At 40.2% G+C, this 21,757-nt stretch overlaps 1 protein-coding gene and 1 pseudogene across 5 annotated transcripts in view; both read right to left on the bottom strand.

Annotated features, from left to right (window-relative positions):
- Positions 1-1,830: 1,830 nt before the first annotated feature.
- LOC103110851 (small ribosomal subunit protein uS2-like) lies at positions 1,831-6,878 on the bottom strand (annotated as a pseudogene).
- A 3,037-nt stretch (positions 6,879-9,915) lies between these two features.
- MAP7 (microtubule associated protein 7) overlaps positions 9,916-21,757 on the bottom strand; it is a 188,627-nt gene continuing 176,785 nt past the window's right edge. For all 5 annotated transcript variants that reach the window (XM_060190396.1, XM_060190394.1, XM_016186837.2 and 2 more), the window contains exons 17-18: positions 15,050-15,273; positions 9,916-11,419 (exon numbers count right to left, since the gene is read on the bottom strand). In XM_060190396.1, coding sequence (XP_060046379.1) covers positions 11,409-11,419; positions 15,050-15,273 — 235 coding nt within the window. In that variant the 3' untranslated portion in view covers positions 9,916-11,408. The remainder of the gene's footprint in view (positions 11,420-15,049; positions 15,274-21,757) is intronic.

Here is a 21,757-nt window from a genome sequence, read left to right as displayed (position 1 = left end):
TATCTCTTTCTCTCCCTATCTTCCCCCTCCCCTTTCAATTTCTCTCTTCCTTATCAAAAAAAAATAAAAAGACAAAGGGAGAAAGGGAGGAAGGGAGGAAAGAACGAAGGAAAGAAAGAAGGAAGGAAGGGCCAGAGGAAGGGAGGGAGGGAGGCAGGAAGGAAGGAAGGAAAGAAGAAAGAAAGGAAAGGGGGAAAATGACCATCAGGAGCAGCAATGGAGGATTCCTTGTGCAGGCATCTAGCCTCAGCCATAACTCTGGTGACAAGACACACACACACACACACACACACACACACACACACACACACACTCTTAGGAGAATTTTCCTGAAAATGAAACTTGAAGACTGAATGGAGTAGAAAACAAGACAAATACGAAATATCTGATCCTTTAACCACAGAGGACTGGGGTGGTGGTGGGATAAAAGATAGGATGCCCAAAGATTGGGGCGGGGGATAATAAAGTAAAATTGAGATAGGCTGAGTGTTAAGTGTGGGTAAAAAGTACATGGCAGGGTGAAGGATCAACAGAATGACCGTTTTGTGATGAACCTTGTGAATAGGACTTCAGGACTTGATAGGCTCACTGTGAGAATGGACTTATGTAAACCAAGTGATTTAACTTTCAGGTGGTCAGAACAGCCCCATTCTCCCAGCCCCCTGCTTCTCTTGGAAGCGCAGGGGCTGGTGGGCTGTCCAGGACCAACCATGCTGTCTATCCCAGGAGACAACAAGTGGAGCCGAACTTTGATAACTTATGGACTCGTGGGCTTGGCCTAGTGTTACCCCTGCCGATAATTGCCTATTTTGCTGTACCTAAAATATATCATTCTGTACTGCTGTACTGCCATGTAATAAAAATATTGAATAATTTAAACCTGTGCCGAGCTGGTTTTTAAATTAATTTTTAATTACAGTAGACCATAGAAGGAAGATTAGGTCTGAAAATCCAGATTTATGATTCATCTGCTTTAGAGTAGGAAATGATGCATGCAGGTGTCTATTTATCTCTCCCACTCTACCTCCCCCACTCCTCTTCTCTTCATCCTAGAAAATATAGTGGGATTCTAGAAAGAGAAGGAAAAGTCAGTTAAGGAGACAGAGTTAGAGATAACTGGAATGGAGACAGGAGCCATGGAGAATGCTATGCACTGACCTACTAAGAATACAGTCCATCCTAAGTCTGAATGTCTTTCTCAGATATACAAGTTCATGCTCAAACAAACTGAGCTATCTCCCAGGTGCCAGTCTTTCTGTACTGTATAGGCTGGGATGCTGAAAACTATACTTTCCAGATCCTTGGAGCTAGAGGAACTGGGTATGATTTACACTGAGAATTAGGTACATTTACCCAAAGGCTTTAAGCATTTCTAGTTGCTTCTGCTAATCTGCCAGCAAGTGAGGTCATGGAAATATATATATATAGCTATATATATATATATATCAAGGTCTACAGTATCAGGCGCACTAGCTTCAAAAGGATAAAGAGGCAAACAAAAGTCTGGGACTCCATCCTTTTTTTGTGTAGCTACAACCCAAAGTTCAGATGAGGCGATTTCCTATTTCGTGGCACTTAGTTAAGTCATTATGTTTCTGACGTCAGAGAGTCTAGTGCAGCTTCCAGAATTTTCATCTCCCTGATAGGAGAGAGACAAAGAGGTAGTAGCTAACTAGTGGGCCACATGCAAGTGATCTGGGAATCAGTCTTGAGGCCCAGACTAGATTCTGCTCTTCCAGTCCTTCTAAAGTGTTTGAAAGCATTTTAAGTTCCCTTATGCTGAAAAACACTGTGGTGTGGTTTCTTTCTTTCTTTCTTTCTTTCTTTTTTTTTTACTTGCCACTCTCTGGTTTTATTGGAGAACAGTTTAAGACCACTCAGTAGTTGTTCCCACCCATTCAGTGGCCTGAGCAGTTGGAGCTGCAGACCATTCTTCTGTGGCAGGTTGAGCACTCCAGTCTTCAGGTGGGGAACTGCTGAATGGGCACGGAGGGTGCCTGCACGCCCTCAGACCAGTCTGCGACCTCAGGCTGGGCTGCAGTGAATTCTGGGGCTGGAGCCGTCCATTTGCCCTGGAACTCCTCCTTGGTCACAGCCTTTTCAGCAGCAGCCTGTTCTTCCTTTTCAATCTCCTCAGGATCTCTGTAGAAGTACAGATCAGGCATGACCTCCCAGGGGTGTTCACGGGAGATAGTGCCACGCAAGCGCAGAACTTCACGGGCCAGCATCCACCACATGAGACCCACTGAGTGGGCTCCCTTGTTGTTGCAGGGAATGGCAATGTCTACATAGCGCAGAGGAGAGTCTGTGTTACACAGAGCGATGGTAGGCAGGTTAATGTAAGAAGCCTCTGTGAGAGGCTGGTGGTCGGCCCTGGGGTCAGTAACCACGAGAAGCCTTGGCTCCCGGAAAGCAGCCTGGATCTGGTTAGTGAAGGTTCCAGGAGTGAAGCGACCAGCAATCGGAGTGGCTCCAGTGGCAGCAGCAAACTTCAGCACAGCTCACTGGCCAGTGTTCCTGGAAGAGATCACACTGACGTCAGCTGGATTCTCTATGGCAACAATAGCGCGCGCAGCCAGCAGCAGCTTCTCCCAGGTCCTCTTCAAGTTGATGATGTAGATGCCGTCACTTTTCCTCTTGTAGATGTACTGCTCCATTTGGAAATCGAGGTTGGTGCCACCGAGGTGGGGTTCCTGCTGCCAGGAACTTGAGGACATCCTCCTTCATTTGCAGGACATCAAGGGCTCCGGACAGTGTGAATGTTTCCCTTTAAGTTACGAAGGGAACCGAGAACAACACAACGCTGTATGGGCCCGTCTTTGGGTAGTGCGGTGTGGTGTGGTTTCTTTATACAGTTGAACTCTGATATACTTTCTAATGGAGGCATTATATTGGGGGGAAAAGTTTATCAGAAACCCAAAAATTGCCAGAAAGTTATATGAAATAATTATTTTTAAAAAAATGTATCAGGGAAGATCCAAGATCTATCTAACAGCTCCAGAACAACTCTTAGAGGCAGAGACAACAGCAGCAACACTTACAAAAGCTATGGGAGTCCACTATTATAGAAACAATTCCTTGAAACACAGAAAGTTCAAAGGCAAAAGTGGAAAAACACAAGGAGAAAGGAGAGGAGAAAAAGAGGCCTAAAGGTAAGGATCCCTCCCTCACCAAAATCAGTGCCCTTGTAACAAGGTCATAGGACAAAAGCAGCATCCTCATGTCTGAGGATCTGAAGTCCCGGTTCAATCCCCAGTACCACCATAAGCCAAAACTGAACAGTGCTCTGGTAAAAAAAAAAAAAGAAAAGAAAGAAAGAAAGGAGAAAAAAGTGTAGAGACATCACTAAAAGAGATCTGGGAAATAAATACAAATTCAACAGACAGAAACAGAGCCTAGAAGGTAATGATGGAGGTACTGTGATGATCACAAGCCTGTATCAACTTAAGTGTTAAATCACATTCACTATTGTAAATTTATATCTGATAAGAACTGAATTATGCTGAAAATACCTTTTCATTCAGGTAGAGAGACAAGGAAGAGAGAGACACTACAGCACCAAAGCTGCCCCTGGCACTGTGGTACTCCCATGTGATGTCAGGACTTGAACTAGGGCCTCTAGTATGGTAAGACAGGTGCCCTGTCCAGTGACTTCTTTCTCCATTCTTTGCTGAAAAGATTTTTTTTTTTTAGTAATTGGTAGATATCAATGACAAAATGAGAATGAGACCTTCATATGGGGGGGGCTGAGCGGTAGCACACCGGGTTAAACGCATATGGTATGAAAATCAAATACCCACTCAAGGATCCTGGTTCGAGTCCCTGGCTCCCTACCTGCAGGGAGGTGGTTTCACTAGTGGTGAATCAGGTCTGTAGATGTCTATCTTTCTCTCCCCCTCTCTATCTTCCCCTTCCCTCTCAACTTCTCTCTGTCCTATCCAATAAAAAATGGAAATAATGGCCACCAGGAGCCCCAGTGAGAACCCTGGAGGCAAAAAAAAAATGTAAGTATGGATTTTTTCCAAGTTAAATTATTTAGAAAAGACAATTCTGACTCCATTCTTACTTTTTTTTTTTTTTAAGGGATAAAATGCTACTTTATACTAATATACTAATAGCATCATAGCATAAGTCCTGGTTTTTCTGGAAGCAGACCCTGGAGTACTTGAGTACAAATCGTTTATTTGGATCATAAAGGGATCTCTCATTAGAGAATAAAGCAGGGACTTCCGGAAGGCGTGGCCATGCGATAACTGGGACCAAATCGCCTCTCCTCCCAAAACAACAAATAAATACAACAAGAGACCCAACTGAAGCCATAATCTACAGCTAAAAGTTCTGCAACCTCAGGTGGATGCTCACGTGCGGTTGGAGTGAAAAGGGGCGCACGTTGAAGACAGCAAAGTCAGATCAGAGCTCTGGGCAGTGTGGGTGCTGAGCCGCACCATTTTGGAGATTTCACTTTTAAGTGTAGCAAGCAAGTAACATTGTTCCTAGTGCCAGAAGAAAAGAGACAGGGACTTAAAAACCTCTCAGTCTTTGACTCAGGCGTTTTAGCCTTCTGCATTTAAGGCAAGGACACAACATAGAACAGGGCATTTGTGACCACAAGACAGCCCAAAGCAACCCCCACCCACCCCATCCCAGAGAATAAAGCAGTGATATAATGAAGGATTGTCTCACTTATCTAGTTAGCTGCCATAGTAACAGGCACTTAAGTGAGGAAAGCATTATAACCTTGTCCTATTTTTTTTTAAATCATTTCCAGTTTTCTTAAGATATTTCAGTGCAGGTATATGGTGTGAGAGAATGGGTCATGAGTGTATCCTTGAGAGTAATTTGAATTTCACTGTTTTTTAAAAATAATTTTTATTTATTATTGGATAGAGACAGAGAGAAGTCAAGATGGAGGAGGGAGAGGGAGAGAGACAGAGAGACACCTGCAGCACTGCTTCACCACTTGTGAAACTTTCCCCCTATAGGTAGGGACCAGGGGCTTGAACCTGGGTCCTTGTGTGCTGTAATGTGTGTGCTTAACCAGGTGTGCCACTGCCTGGACCCAAATTTTATTGTTCTACCTTGGCAAAAGTGGTGTTAGTCATTAATGATGATTCCATATTTGCCTTTTCCAGTCCTCCACCAATTAAATCCAACCTGAGACTGACATTCCAGCCAGAGATAATGTTAGTTGGCACATCAGTGACAGCTTTGGGCATGTACAGGTTGGAAGACCCCGTCAGCCACCCAGACTTCAGAACTAGCATGAGAATAGAACATCCAAAGCTCTTCCCAACACTAAATCCCATAAAAGCTTCCCAAATCTTGCCATTCAAATCTTTTTCTCTTCTGATGTCTTCTGGTAAGGTGACTCCAATTAGGGAGGAAAAGGAATTATTAGAAACAATGTGACATGGCTTGCTCGATTCTCCTCTCAGCAATTGCTTTAGAAATGTTTTGCTGTTGCAGCCTGCTACAATACCTTCTGAAGCTTGGCCAGCACTGATGATTGCTGGAGAAACATTTAATCATTCCTGATTTAAAATCAACAAAATGACTCTGTATCAAAAGATATCAAGAAGTGACTTCAAATATATGAAGTAATTATATTTCTTTTGGGAGGAAAAGAATTTTTTTTGATGGAGAGGGCAGGGATTATAAAAGTGAGTAAGGGGCTGGCTGGTGGCCTAGCCAGTAGAGTGGGTACATTATCATGTGTGAGGACCCAGATTTAAACCCCAGGGCGCCACCTGGGAGGACTTAAAGGAGGAAAGATTCATGAATGGTCTGAGGCAGAGAGGTACTGTGTTGCCTCTCCTATTTTTTACTATCTAGAGGAAAGAAAGAAAAAAAAAAGGTCATTGGGAGCAATGTGGTTGTGCAAACACTAAGGTCCAGTGATAATGCTGGTGGGGAAAAAATGAATAGTAATATGGTAAAATCTCAAGATGATTAGAAACTCAAAACTGGGGCTGGGTAATGGCACACCCAGCTGAATGCATGTATTTACCATACATGAGCACCCAGGTAAAACCCTTTGCTCCCTACCTTTAGGAGGAAGCTTCGTGAGCCGTGAAGCTGGTCTCTTTCTCATTCTTCCCTCTCAATTTATATTTGTTCTATAAAATAAAATAAAATAGGGCAGAGAGTAGATAGCATAATGGTTATGCAAACAGACTCTCATGCTTGAGGCTCCAAAGTCCCAGGTTCAATCCCCCACACCACCATAAGCCAGAGCTCAACAGTGCTCTGGTTAAAAAATTAAAATAAAATAAAATAAAGGAAAAATATCTGCCAGGAGTGGTGGATTCTTCATGCAGACACCAAGCCTCAGCAATGACCAATAACCTTGAGGCAACAACAACAACAACAAAAAAAAACACTCTCAAAACTGCTAGAGATGGTCATGCAGGCACTGAACGTCAGTAATAACTGGTGGAAATAAAAAAGATTAGTAATACAGCAAAATCTCAAAATGATTCGAAACTCAAAACTGCTAGAGATACGAGTTAAAATATTTGACTTTGCCAGAATGGGCAAAAATAAATAACACTAAATGCAATTATAAACAATTTTCAAAAAACTGACATTCTTCTGAGATAGTTTCCTCTTGGTATTGCCAGAAGTCCTGTCTTCCAAAGCATCTCAAACTAGACACAAATTTAACATATACTGAATAATTACTAAGTGATAGAATTTTAAATTTTCACTTAATTAACACTTGACCATGGGCATTATTCTCCCACATACTGAAGTAAAATAATACGAGATTTGGAGAACATAGGTAACTTCCTAAGGCTTGTATGGCTATCAGTGACAATTATTAACTCCTAAATCTCACAGTAAATGCTGGCTTTTAAAGCTGCCAACATTAGCCTCATCTTTTTGTCATCCCTCCCCCTTTTAGTTCTCAAGGCATTAAGAGATTCACTAATTCAAGTTATTATTGGTCTTAATGTTTTTCTATAACCACTAGGCTTAGAATTGAGGTTTAATACTAGCACTGAATTCACTGCTCTGGCAGTCATTTCTTTTCCTTTTTTTTTTCTAGTTTATTTAGATAGGAGAGAAACTTAGAGGGGGACGGGGAGGTAGAGAGGGGAGGTTAAAAAAAAAAAAAAGAAACTGCAGACCTGCTTTACTGTTCATGAAGCATACCTTACTGGAGGTGAAGAGTTGGGACTTGAACTCAGGTACTTGGTGTGATAATGTGTGCTCAACCAGTGTGCTACCTCCTGCCCCTTCCAGCCCAGTGTCTAAATTTTTTTTTAAATTTTTATTTTTTATTTATAAAATGGAAATATTGACAAGACTATAGGATAAGAAGGGTACATTTCCACACAATGCCTACCCCCCCAGAGCTCCATATCCAATCCCTGCCGGGGGCCAAGGCTTTAGCTAAGTCTCTCATATAGCCAGTGAGAGGACATTCGGACCATTGGAACTGAGATTACCATCTAGCTGTTTGGAAAGTCGCTCACCCAACTCCCTCCCCCACTACCTTAGCAGAACTTCCTCATTGTTTGTGCTTATATTGCGGCTGCAAAATAAAATTTTTAGAGCTTGATCAGACCTCCTGTCTTGCTCTCGTTCTTTGTGTCTCTTGTCCCCTCCATTCTCTCGCCCCCTACCCTAGGTCTCTGTTGATAGACCCCGCAGGCCGGGGCAAATCCCCTCCCTTGATAGCTTCCTTATTCTTTATCCTTCTGGGAGTATGGACCCAGGATCATTGTGGGGTGCAGAAAGTGGAAGGTCTGGCCTCTGTAATTGCTTCTCTGCTGAACATGGGTGTTGACTGGTTGATCCATATTCACAGCCTCTCTCTCTCTCTTTCCCTAGTGGGGCCAGTGTCTAAACTTTTAAACAGCAATTTAAAATTTCTCTTGAATTTTGCCAATCTTGATACTAAAATTGATGTTTAAAACTTTAATCAATCTCATGACCATAAAAACCCAAGTTACTGTCACCAAGGAATAGTAACAACATAATTTTATTTGTAAAATTTAAAATCTCCTCCTACAGTTCACAAGCTGCACCTTCTAATAGGACTTCCAGAGTTTCTCTCTCATACTGATGAAGTGGCAGAGGATTTCAGAAAACGACAGCCTATATCATTTTTTCTTAAAGCAGTATTAGGCTTGTGCTGAATTAAAGGTGGGATGTCTCTTGGAATAAGTTTTTTTTTCCTCCAGGGTTACTGCTGGGCTCAGTGCCTGCACCATGAATCCACCGCTCCTGGAGGCCATTTTTTCCCCCTTTTGTTGCTCTTGTTGTTGTAGCCTCATTGTGGTTAGTATTGCCATTGTTGATGTTGTTCGTTGTTGAATAGGACAGAGAGAAATGGAGAGAGGAGGGGAAGACAGAGACGGGGAGAGAAAGTTAGACACCTGCAGACCTGCCTCACCGCCTGTGAAGCGACTCCCCTGTAGGTGGACTTGAACTGGGAGCCTTACGCCGGTCCTTGCGCTTTGTACCACATGTGCTTAACCCACTGTGCCACCACCCGACCCCCAGGAATAAGTATTTTTAAATTGCTTTTTGTAACCTGACACACTAGGCATCTCATGATTTTTTATGTTCTAGATGAAAACAGACGGAATATTCAACTATTGACTTACTTTAGTTAAAAAAAAACATATGCAAAAGATATATATTAGTGCTTGCTAAATGTGTAGTAACTTACTTGAAACTTCATAACTTTGTGATGAATGCATACATGTATAATTTAATTTTAATCTTACCCTGAGGGTAGGTAGGTCAGAGAGCCTTTACTGGATCATAATCTACTGGCTACATGGATATTTTCTTTTTCTTTCTTTCTTTCTTTTTTTTTTTTTAAAGATTTTATTTATTTAAGAGAAAGATAGGAGGAGAGAGAAAGAGCCAGACATCACTCTGGTACATGTGCTGCCAGGGATTGAACTCGGGACCTCATGTTTGAGAGTCCAATGCTTTATCCACTGCGCCACCTCCTGGACCAAACACATGGATATTTTCAATATTATTACCTAAATCTACACATACTAGCAAAAGAGACAATTTTTCACTATTGATGGAACTTGAATGGTGACTTGACTAGAATATTCAGAGGCAAAATGTATAAAATGAAATATCAGATATTGTAGGCCTGGAGCAAGATTATGACTTTTGATTAGAAGCAAGCTTAGAATGCACTTTGCTCTTGTGCCAACATCATTCCAACTCTACATATTCAAGGGTGTGTCACATAATCCTATCACGTTACCTAAATTCTCCCTTCAGGATATTAGTGCTCCTGCTTCACTAAGATCTTTTAGTCAAGGTAATTGTAGCACTATGACTCCATGGCTCCAGGTGACCAATTCATTTTTTGCTTTTCTTTTTTTCTGATAAGGAAATAGAGGGGTGTGGAGGAGAAAGTGGGAAAGACAGAGAGTGATACATGTAGCACTGCTCTACTGCTTGTGAAGCTTCTCCTCTGCAGGTGAGGACCTGGGATATAAAACTTAAGATCCTTACACATAGTAATGTGTGTGATCTATCTGCCCAGCCCCTCTGAGCACTCTTTTTAATGTAGTTTTGTTCACCAAAGAAATCTCTAAGATCAGTAGGTAAAACTGATAATTGAAGGATGGACAGAAAGTAATTTAACATCATCCTTTGGCGATGTTATTTTTGACAAAAGAAGGCTAATTATACATGACCTCTACTTAAAACATGATTGCTTAGAAGGCATTCAGTGTGCTGATTGCTCATATTTAAACATATCAGTGAAAAGGGGGAGGGGAGTTGAAACAGAACTGCTACCCTAAGTTTTAAATAAACTTACATGCTTGTTGAAAAGGAAGCTGAGAAAATGTCATTGAAGTTAAATTAAGGGCAATGTGAAAACCCAAAATGAATGTGAGAGGAGTTAGAACATAAGAGAGAGAACTAAAATGAAAACTATGTCAAATACATTTTATTTGGTGGTTCATACTAGGTGGATTTAAACAAATAAAACAACTTTCTGAACAAGATTTTTTTTTAATGACTATGTATACATGGACAACTGAGAATAGGGAAGTGCTTAAATTAATTTTTAATAAATTACAGCTGCTACTAATAATGCTATATCTGGATTTTAAGGAAGCAGTCCAATAAATGGATAGTCTCTTATCGAATCTAGCAGATTAACCAATCTCTGTTTTAATGAAACCACACAGTATAGTGGTAGTGCTCACTTTTTTTTGTTTTTTAAAACATTCCACATAAGAGCATGTATTCCTTCTCCTTCAATATTTAGCTGTTAGTAGTCTCTAAAATAAAACTGAATTTACATTACCAAATGAAAGCGCAAGTTTATACAGCTAAGCTCCACAGTAAAAGTGAGGAATGAAGAAATGAAAGCTGATGGATGCCACACAGAACGAGGACATTAGTGAAGCTTTCTTGCACAGTGTTCTGTGTGCCAAACACGGTCAATGTTCTGTTATTTTTTCATTGCTCTTAAACGAGCAAAACCAAATTCTTTTTTCATTTAAAGAAACATTACATCTTTATTCCCCCCCACAGAATTTGTGATCAGGTAAGGCAAAGATTAAGTCCCACTATCATTGGGGACAGCAGCAATGTACAGGCTCCAGAAATAGCCCTGAATCATCTTCACATGGTAATGTAAGGAATGAATCTAATAAATCCAATTTGAAATGTTATCTTATTACCCTAATTTGATTTGTTTACTTGAAAAAACTTTATAAATACATTACTTAAGAGGACAGTAAGTTATTTTCTTGCTCTGAAAATATATGTTTTCTTTTTCACATTTTAAAACTGTGAAGTATGCTTTTGTAAAAGGAGATGCAAGAAGAATTCTGACAGTTGGGTTAGCAGGATGTCCATGTACAAGTTGCATTTACAAGAATCTGGTCATCTAACTATAATTTACCTCTACAAACAGAGCTTTTAGCAATAATATTTAAACAGGCTTAATTTAAACACCTCCCTTATTCGCCCTGCTTGTAGAGCAAAGAGGTATTTATTTTTCAAGTATTACATTTGTAAAAGGTAAATTTCTTCTGTGACAATTTTACATGTTACCTTTTAAACACCAAAAGATCAAAACCATACCTAGTAAGCCCATTTCTTTTACAGACAATTATCTTATCTTTAGAGAAGGCAGAAAAATATTGATTTGCTAAGAAGGAGCACAACCAGAAAAAGCCATTTTAAAGTACTGAAGAACATGGAGCATTTCTTTTTCTCTATTGGTGAAGATTATTAGAAAAGTTATCCAGTCTTTTGTGTTTAGCTGGTTTTAATAATGTCTTTTCATAATGATGACGAAATCTTTAGAAAACTGAAGGGGGGGGAATGCTCCTTATAGCACAGAAGGAATTCCATCCTGTAGAAGTTCTTATTAAGCTTCTGCTTTGGTTCTTCAGGAGAAAGGTTCATATAACTTCTATATTGGAAGACAGAAAACAAAAACAAAAACAAATATGTTACATAAAATGGTATTTAAAGAACCATTAGTAGCCAAGTAGTAGTACCAAGGAGTAGCTTATATTTCTAGTAGTAGCAGTAGTACCAAGTAGTAGCATTAGTACCAAGTAGTAGCTTATATTTCTCAATTGTTATCATGCTTTTATATACATTAACATTCAAGAATAGGTACTTTCGTGGGTGGGGAAGTGGCTCAATGGGTAGAGTGGCTCAATAGGTTTGCATGTATGAGGCCCTGCTGACAGTCTATCTAGCACCAAATATAACCAGTATCCCTCTCACTAAATAAACAAGTAAATACATTTAAAAAAGGGAATAGGAAATTTTATAAGGATCTATATAACATTACCTAGTTTATACTTTTCTATCATGTTAGAAATTTAATTTTCCTCGTGTCCTCAGTATCCCCATTATTGATAGTCATAACCCCAAAATAATTTTTACAACACTCAAGATATATTCCTAAAGAAGGCATGGAAGGGAAAAAAAAAAAAAAAGAAGGCATGGAAGGGTAGGGACTATAACAATAGAAAGATAATAGTTAAAAGATGATTTAAAGACTGGAAAATTAGTATATGGAAGTTCCTTCTCTGTCTGAATTTGTTACATAACAAAGTAATATTTCCAAAGTAGTCAGATTGTTCCTAAAGGTGTAAGAATCAGAATATCCCTTTGTGGGTCCCTATAGGACCTTGCCCTCAATGAGGAACAACAGCGGTAGGGAATGTTCCATTCTCTGAAGGGAGGGTGGACAACATACTCTACCTACTACCTGAGGAAGATGGGTCCTGAAATTAGTGCAGCCTGGAATGTTCCTAGCTGTGACCACAGAATGTGAGCTCAGATGTATAGGGATACAGAGGTTACATAGGCTCTTGTGCTGAATATAGGCCCCAGATCAAATTGATGGGGTTTGCAGTTAACAATATTTACACACTTTCCCCATATTTTGGAGCTACTCTCTTCCCTGATCCAGCTTTCTAGTCCTTTTTCCAACTATGACACCATCTCCCCAGACAGTAACTGGGTCCACCTGCATACTAGGTGTCAGGCTCAGGCAAAAACTAGTATATACATGGGCCCTTTGGAATATACCTAAAACAGACCTACTAGCTTTTTCCAAAATGGAGACCCCAAATCTTTATCTGCAATATTCCAGCTTTTAAGCTCATGATTAGTCAACAAGTTGTTTTGCTATTTATTTATTTATTTATTTAGCCTCCAGAGTTATTGCTGGGGCTTGGTGCCTGCACCAGGAATCCACTGCTCCTGGAGGCTATTTTCCCCCTTTTTTGTTGTCCTTGTTTTATCATTGTTGTGGTTATTATTATTGTTGTTATTGATGTCATTGTTGTTGGATAGGACAGAGAGAAATGGAGACAGGAGGGGAAAACAGAGAGAGGGAGAGAAAGATAGACACCTGCAGAACAGCTTCACCGTTTGTGAAGTGATGTTCCCTGCCCCTGCAGGTGGGGAGCCAGGGGCTCAAACTGGGATCCCTACACCAGTCCCTGCGCTTTGCGCCAGGTGCACTTAACCTGCTGTGCTACTGCCCAACCCCTGCTTTATATCTTAACTCTTTTTCAGCCACCAGATTCCAGATGCTACCATGATGCCAACCTGACTTCCCTGGGCAGACAACCCCACCATGTGTCTTGTAGCCCCGCCTCCCCAGAGCCCTGACCCACTAGGGAAAGAAAGAGACAGGCTGGGAGTATGGATCGACCTGCTAACACCCATGTTCATTAGGGAAGCAATTACAGAAGCCAGACCTTCCACCCTCTATACCCCACAATGATCCTGGGTCCATACTCCCAGAGGGATAAAGAATAGGGAAGCTATCAAGGGAAGGGGTTGTATATGGAGCTCTGGGGGTGGGCATTGTGTGGAAATGTATTCCTTTTTTTTCCCTATCGTCTTGTCAGCGTTTCCATTTTATAAATAAAAATTTTAAAAAAGGAGAAAAAGAATCAGAATATCAATCCTGACAGGTACCTTAACACTTTCATTAAAGTTTTTTTTTTTTTTTTTTTTAACCAGAGCACTGCTCAGCTCTGGCTTATGGTGGTTCAGGGGATTGAACCTGGGACTTTGGAGCCTTAGGCATGAGAATCTCTTTGCACAACCATTATGCTATCTACCCCTGTTGTATGCTTTACATTGGTTTGGTCTAGCTCTCCCCCTGCCAGGAAAATTGGTTTAGTCCTGCTAGTTTCGCGGGCCCGCTTGTCCCCGCCCCAAAAGAACCCCAACAGAGTTAGAGACTTCTTGGCGTCGCCATGTGAGAAGGATGCAGGAGAGTTCTGTTTGGTATTAGTTTGGGTTAGTTTATGAATCGTTGTTTGTGAATAAAGAAATACAGCTTCCCGGCCCAGCCGAGTGTCTCTGGTCGTCTCTGTTACCCGCCCGTGAAGCCAGCCCGGATAAAACAACATACCCCCTTAAAGTAAAATTTTATATCTCCTCTCACTCTTTCCCACCACCAAGGTCAGTACATCAGAGGAAGAATAAAGGCTAGCTTCGTGTAGATGGGTACATCAGCATTGACTTTTCCTACTAGTTTAAGAGGGAAATATTTGTTGTTTACATTCACAGGTGGAGTTTAAAAGACAAAATAATTTGACCACAGACCATTCTTTACTGACTCCATTAAAACACAAGAAATTTGGCTAGCTTTGCACATAATAGTATAAAAGATGTTAGTCATTATATAAAGTGATATAATGGGAAGCGAGTTTGAAAGAATTCAAAGACGTTTGAAAAGAGATGGAATTAATACACACACACACACACATTATTTTGCTACATATTTCTGGGGCTCAGTGCCTACATGAGGAATATATCACTCCCATTGACCATTTTTTTCTTCTTGATAGAGGGTGAAACAGTGAGGGAAAGAGAAACAGAGAAAAGGAGAGAAACCTGCAGCACTGTTCTACCACTCATGAACCACGCCCATAGACAAGGACTAGGAGTTTGAACCTGGCTCCTCAAGCATGACAATATGTGTGTTTTCCTGGGTGTGCCACCAACTGGTCCAGTTCCAGTTATTCTTGAGATTGATGGGATGTGCTTACAAAGCTACTGTTCTTTGGTGTAAAGAATGAGTTTAGAGAGACAGGGAGGTGGCTCACCTGACTGAACACACACGTTACAATTAGCAAGGATCCAGATTTGAGCCCCTAGTCTCCTCCTTATGCAGTGCATAAGGACCCAGGTTCAAACCCCAGGTCCCCCACCTGCAGGGGGAAAGCTTCATGAGTGGTCAAGCAGGGCTATAGTTGTCTCTCTGCTTCTCTCCTGCTTCTTTCTCTTCCCCTCCCGTCTCGATTTCTGGCTGTCTCTAGCCAGTAAATAAATAGATAATTAAAAAAATTAAAAAAAGACTAGAAGGGTCCCTATAAGTTGGCCATTCCAATCCAAAATTCAATGTCTATAATCTGTATACAATTCTTCCCATGTGGCTTACTTAGCTGGTTTCTTGAAAGACAAAGTATGCTACTGTTGAAAGTTGAAAGTGTAGAAAGTTCATTTCCTTTTGGGTGTCACACATTTCTGATGACTACAGAAGAGTTCAAGATGTGCTTACCTGCTGTCTGTTGTGTTTGAACACCATCTACCTGAGTCAGGGGTCCAACTGTTCCTTCTTCTTCAAAGGCCAAAATTGGATTCAAAGGAATTTCTGGGCTCTCACTGTTGGTAACATCTAATCTTGATGGTTTAGATCCAATAGGTAAATTTATAATCTCTTCAAAATTTTCATTCTGAACAGATACTCCATTTTCATTTGGTTCTTTTTCTAAATTGGGATTACTGGGAAGTTTGGGAAAAAAAACAAGATTAAAATAAGTAATAAAATTGGACAACATATTTTAAGACAACCAAAAATATTTCATAATAAGTAAGTTCAACTTTACAACCAAAAGATTAGACTGACCACATAATTATTTTAAAAGTGGTTAATTCTGAAATATTTGCACTTTAAATTATCTTTAAATTTTTATTTTTGTTATAAAATTTATAGAAAGGAACCAATTATCAGTTAGATCATCACCATCTTCAATAATTCTATACCTTTAATAAATTCTACTGGAGACATTTGGTGGAGGGGAACCTAGGCTGGAATTGAGGCTGTTTGGTAAACAACTATTATGGTGAGATGAGAAATTTTACCCATGTGTCAACAACTATACTTAGAATAAACAACCTTTCCTATGTGGCTAATAGACTAAATGTATGACCTTTTTATTTCTGGTCTTGTGTTTCACTCAATATACATTTTGTTCACTTCCAGAATGTTCAAATTCCAATCCTTCTTGGACATTTCTGGGTTTCTAAAACATTGTTCAAAATGAACCATCTAATCTTTATTTCTTAAATCTGCCTCTAGCCCCACCTGAATTCCTACTGATTAATTCACTCTTAGTATTTTGACTTTATTCTTTAGTAAAAGGTGAAAGATTTGTACGATTTGAAGAGAAACTAGAGTATTTGACTTTATTCTTAACTATGCATCAAATCTTCAATTTCCTACCTCTCATCATGTATATTTTTCACTCTCCTCACAAACTCCATAACCTAATTGGCAGCCATTTATACCATATGCTCATTAAGTTTATAATGCATCAAAAGCAGTGCCTGTCTATCAAGTGTTTGGTAAGTTAATTTTTCATTTACTTTATTTGAATGCAGCAGTAAATATGTATTTACAAGCTTCAAAAATTGATCAGTGTTCAGTTTAAGTGCTAAAAATATAATATAATATAAGGTTAGTTTCAAAATGGAAAATGATGAGACTTAAAATATGAAATAAAAAACTGTGAAGGTTTTAACTCCCAACACATATTAATCAGAAGTCTAACAGTAGCTGTGAAAGGACTCTATAGGAAGAAGAAAGAGAGTAGAATATCAGTGTCAGTAATGCATATGGCTTAAAATCTAGCTACTCAGTTTATCTTCTTTCCATACTTTTCCAAGTGGTAAAATAAAACTACAGCACATCCAATACTTCCATCTTTTTTCTTTTGCTCAAATGCTTCCTCCAACACTCCACTTTGGGAGCAGCTTACACAAAAATGAAAAAAAAAAAAACAGGCTTTCAAACAGCTCCTAAGGCATTTCTGGCTCGAAGGTTTTGGTACTTTTTTAAAAACATTTTAAAAAATATTTATTTATTTATTCCCTTTTGTTGTCCTTGTTGTTTTATTGTTGTAGTTATTATTGTTGTTGTCGTTGTTGGATAGGACAGAGAGAAATGGAGAGAGGAGGAGAAGACAGAGAGAAGAGAGAAAGATAGACACCTGCAGACCTGCTTCACCGCCTGTGAAGCGACTCCCCTGCAGGTGGGGAGCCGGGGGCTCAGACTGGGATCTTTACACCGGTCCTTGTGCTTTGCACCACATGCGCTTAACCCGCTGTGCTACCCGCCTGACTCCTGGTACTTTTTTTTTTAATTATTAAATGTTCTCTTCTAGGAAAATTAAGGGGATCTTGGTGATAATTGTATCACTGATTAGTTAGGGTACATTGATAATATCAAAAGTGCTTCAGAAAATAATATGGGGCTGGAGATAGCTCATTTGGTAGAATGCACCCTCTCACCATTTTTTTTTTTATGCACACTTTACTATGCGAATGGACCCAGGTTCAAAACTGTAGCATCACATGCATGGCACTATGGGAAGCTTCCTAGATGGTGAAGTACTGCTGTGGTATTTCTCCCTTCTCTTCTCTTTTGCCTCCTTCTCTACCTTCTCTCTCTCTCTTTAAAATTAAAAAGCTGGAAAAAAATAAAGCCTGTCTGCCTGTGGTGATAGAGTTATACAAGTATGAAGCTATGGTAGAAATAAAGAAAGGAAGGAAGGAAAGGAAGGAAGGAAGGAAGGAAAGGAAGGAAGGAAGGAAGGAAGGAAGGAAGGAAAGAGAAAGATGTTGTTTTGACTCAGAGTATGATGATGTTTTTCTGCTATTTCTCCAAGGAGGGGGAGAAGAGACTTGGCATTACAGTAGTGTGCATGAGCCTGTAGGCTTGCATATGCACGCACGCACAGACATGCAAACACACACACAGGCCTAACAGCTGCCATTCTAAGGGAATGACACACCCTTTATCTTGCTATTTCCTAAAACCAATAGGTTTTCTGTAGTCACAGAAACAGTTTTATTTATCATTCCAAAGAGACTTAAAGTAAAAATTTTGGCAGAAGATAAAGAGGAGGAATGTTCCTCTCTCTCTCTCTCTCTCTCTCTCTCTCTGTCTGTCTCTCTCCCCAGCCTTCTTTCTTTGGCCATCTCAGCTCCCATTGCCTTCAGACCTGCATGTACCAACGAGTCATAAAGGCAATGCCAAACCCAGACTTGAGTCAACAGCTGACCTCATTTACCCCTCCTTTAATTACTCCACCTATTCACATTTGCTAGTGAGAAATGATTGTTCAAAAATAATTGTGCCATAGGTTTTGGATGACCAGTTACTAAAAAATAATCAGAGAGCACAGTGACTGGCAGAAATTATTAAACTGAAAATGCCGTTGAAGAAACATTGCAGAAGTAGTTTTCCTTTCTGGTTTGGGTGTGCTTGCTCAATGGGTTGCTGCAACTCTCAGTGACTCCTGCAGGGCAAGAAGTTTCCTCAGCACTAGCTCCTACAGCCTCCCCAGGCACCCTTAGTAGCCACCCTATAGTAGGTTTGGGGTAGAATTCCATGGGAGAGAAACTGCCTGGTAAAAAGTTTTGCTGGGAGACTTCCGGAGGTGGGGCTATGGGGCAGCAGCAGCTGTGTTCCTCCCCTCCCCTCCCCTCCCCTCCCCTCCCCTCCCCTCCCCTCCCCTCCCCTCCCCTCTCCTCTCCTCTCCCCTCCTTCACCTCTCCCTCCTCTCCCTCCTCCCCTTCTCCTCTCCTGGGTTAACTAGGAATACCAAAGGAGACCACCTGGGACCTAAACAACACAGGACTAGAAAGACTTCAGGAACCCACCAAATCACTGGTGAGTGCAAACACATGTGCTCTTGGACAGAGAGGAGCCTAGGGATTAAGTGGCTGGCAACAGTGTGGCAGTTTACCAATTGAGACACCACCTCCAGTCTGTTTCACCAACAAAAAGACAACTGAAGGGAGGAGCGGACTCCCCTAAGACTCACCAAATGAAACTATGAGTCTCCATTGCTACTGCCCTCAGAATCTGGAGCAGCACCAGGGAGGCCCTGTGCTGACACCAGGGGGCAGAGAACTAAAGAGGAATTGTTAATATTATTATAAAAAGGAATTTTTAATATCTATGTACCCAATGAGAAGCCATCTAAATACATCAAACAGCTAAAGCAATATATTAACAGCAACACAGTCATAGTAGGGGACTTCAACACCCCACTCTCTCAACTTGACAGATCATCCAGGCAGAAAATCAATAAAGACATGAGAGAACTAAATGAGGAGATAGATAAACTAGAAGTATTGGACATTTTCAGAGGCTCTCATACCAAGAAACTGGAATACACATTTTACTCAAGTTCATATGGGTCATTCTCAAGGATAGACCATATGTTAGGCCACAAAGACAGCATCAGCCAATTCAAGAGCATTGAAATCATCGCAAGCATCTTCTCAGACCACAGTGGAATTAAACTAACACTTAACAAACAACAGAAGGTTAGCAATAGTCCCAAAATGTGGAAGCTCAACAATACACTCCTTAACAACTACTGGGTCAAAGAGGAAATCAAGGAAGAAATCAAAATGTTTTGAGAATTCAATGAAAATGAAGACACAAGCTATCAAAATATTTGGGACACAGCTAAAGCAGTACTGAGAGGGAAGTTCATAGCTATACAAGCACACATTAGAAAACAAGAAAAAGCACAAATAAACAGCCTGACTGCACATCTTAAAGACCTAGAAGAAGAAGAACAAAGGAATCCTAAAGCAACCAGAAGGACAGAAATAACTAAAGTCAGGGCAGAAATCAATAACATTGAAAATAGGAAAACCATACAAAAAATAAACAAAAGTAAATGTTGGTTCTTCGAAAGAGTGAACAAAATCGACAAACCTTTAGCCAGACTCACAAAACAAAAAAGGGAGAAGACCCAGATAAATCAGATACTAAATGAAAGAGGAGATATCACAACAGACATCACAGAAATACAACATATCATGCGAGGCTTCTATGAACAACTATATGCCACCAAGCTAGAGAACCTGGAAGAAGTGGACAAGTTCCTAGATGCTTACCAACTTCCAAAACTAAGTAAAGAGGAACTAGATAACATGAACAGGCCCATCACAGTCAACAAAATTGAAACAGTTATCAAAAACCTTCCCAAGAATACAAGTCCTGGACCAGATGGTTTTTACAAATGGATTCTACAAAATCTTCAAAGAAGAACTAATACCTCTACTTTTGAAAGTCTTCCAGAAGACTGAAGACACTGGAATACTCCCTTCCAGCTTCTATGAAGCCACCATCACTCTGATACCAAAAGCAGACAGGGACACAACCAAAAAAGAAAACTACAGACCAATATCTCTGATGAACATAGATGTTAAAATACTGAACAAAATTCTAGCCAACCGGATACAGCAGTATATCAAAAAGATTGTTCATCATGACCAAGTGGGGTTTATCCCAGGCATGCAAGGTTGGTTTAATATACGTAAATCAATCAACGTGATCCACCACATCAATAAAAGGAAGACCAAAAACCACATGGTCATATCAATAGATGCAGAGAAAGTCTTTGACAAAATACAACATCCCTTTATGATCAAAATAATACAAAAAATGGGAATCGATGGAAAAATTCCTGTAGATAGTGGAGTCTATATATAGCAAACCTACAGCCAACATCATACTCAATGGTGAAAAACTGGAAGCATTTCCCCTCAGATCAGGTACTAGACAGGGCTGCCCACTATCACCATTATTATTCAACATAGTGTTGGAAGTTCTTGCCATAGTAATCAGGCAGGAGCAAGGATTTAAGGGATACAGACTGGAAGAGAAGAAGTCAAACTCTCCCTATTTGCAGATGACATGACAGTATACACAGAAAAACCTAAGGAACCCAGCAAGAAGCTTTTGGAAATCATCAAGCAATATAATAAGGTGTCAGGCTACTTAATTAACATTCAAAAGTCAGTGGCATTCCTCTATGCAAACACTAAGTTAGAAGAAGTTGAAATCCAGAAATCATTTCCTTTTACTATAGCAACAAAAACAATAAAATACCTAGGAGTAAACCTAATCAAAGAAGTGAAAGACTTGTATACGGAAAATTATGAGTTACTACTCAAGGAAATGGAAAAAGACAGAAAGAAGTGGAAAAATATTCCATGTTTATGGGTTGGAAGAATTAACATCATCAAAATGAATATACTACTTAGAGCCATATACAAATTTAATGCTATCCCCATCAAGACCCCAGTTACATTTTTTAGGAGAATAGAACAAATGCTACAAATGTTTATCTAAAACCAGAAAAAACTTAGAATTGCCAAAATCGGGAGTTGGGCGGTAGTGCAGTGGGTTAAGCATAGGTGGCACAAAGCGCAAGGACTGCCTTACGGATCCTACTTCGATTTCCCGGCTCCCCACCTGAGGGGAGGCGCTTCACAGGCAGTGAAGCAGGTCTGCAGGTGTCTATCTTTCTTTCCCACTCTCTGTCTTCCCCTCCTCTCTCCATTTCTCTGTGTCCTAACAAAGACAACATCAATAACAACAATAACTACAACAGCAATAAAAAGACAACAAGGGCAACAAAAGGGAAAATAAATAAATAAAATTTTAAAAAATTGGGAGTCCGGCAATAGCGCAGCGGGTTAAGTGCACGTGGTGCAAAGCGCAAGGACCCGCATGAAGATCTGAGTTCGAGTCCCTGGCTCCCCACCTGCAGGGGAGTCGCTTCACAGGCGGTGAAGCACGTCTGCAGGTGTCTCTCTTTCTCTGCCCCCTCCGTCTTCCCCTCCTCTTTCCATTTCTCTCTGTCCTATCCAATAACAACATCAATAACAACAATAATAACTACAATAAATAATACCAACAATAAAAATCAACAAGGGCAACATGCAAAGGGAATAAGTAAATAAATATTAAAATTTTTTTTTAAATTAAAAAAAACAACAGAATTGCCAAAACCATCTTGAGAAGAAAGAACAGAACTGGAGGCATCACACTCCCAGATCTCAAATTTTATTATTGGGCCATTGTAATCAAAACTGCTTGGTACTGGAACATGACTAGACACACTGACCAGTGGAATAGAATTGAGAGCCCAGAAGTAAGCCTCTATATCAATGGATG

The sequence above is a fragment of the Erinaceus europaeus genome, chromosome 4 (genome assembly GCF_950295315.1).
Source record: "Erinaceus europaeus chromosome 4, mEriEur2.1, whole genome shotgun sequence".
NCBI classification, from domain to species: domain Eukaryota; kingdom Metazoa; phylum Chordata; class Mammalia; order Eulipotyphla; family Erinaceidae; genus Erinaceus; species Erinaceus europaeus.
The sequence above is the reverse complement of the archived record's forward strand: the minus strand, read 5'-3'. Positions and strand labels throughout refer to the sequence as shown.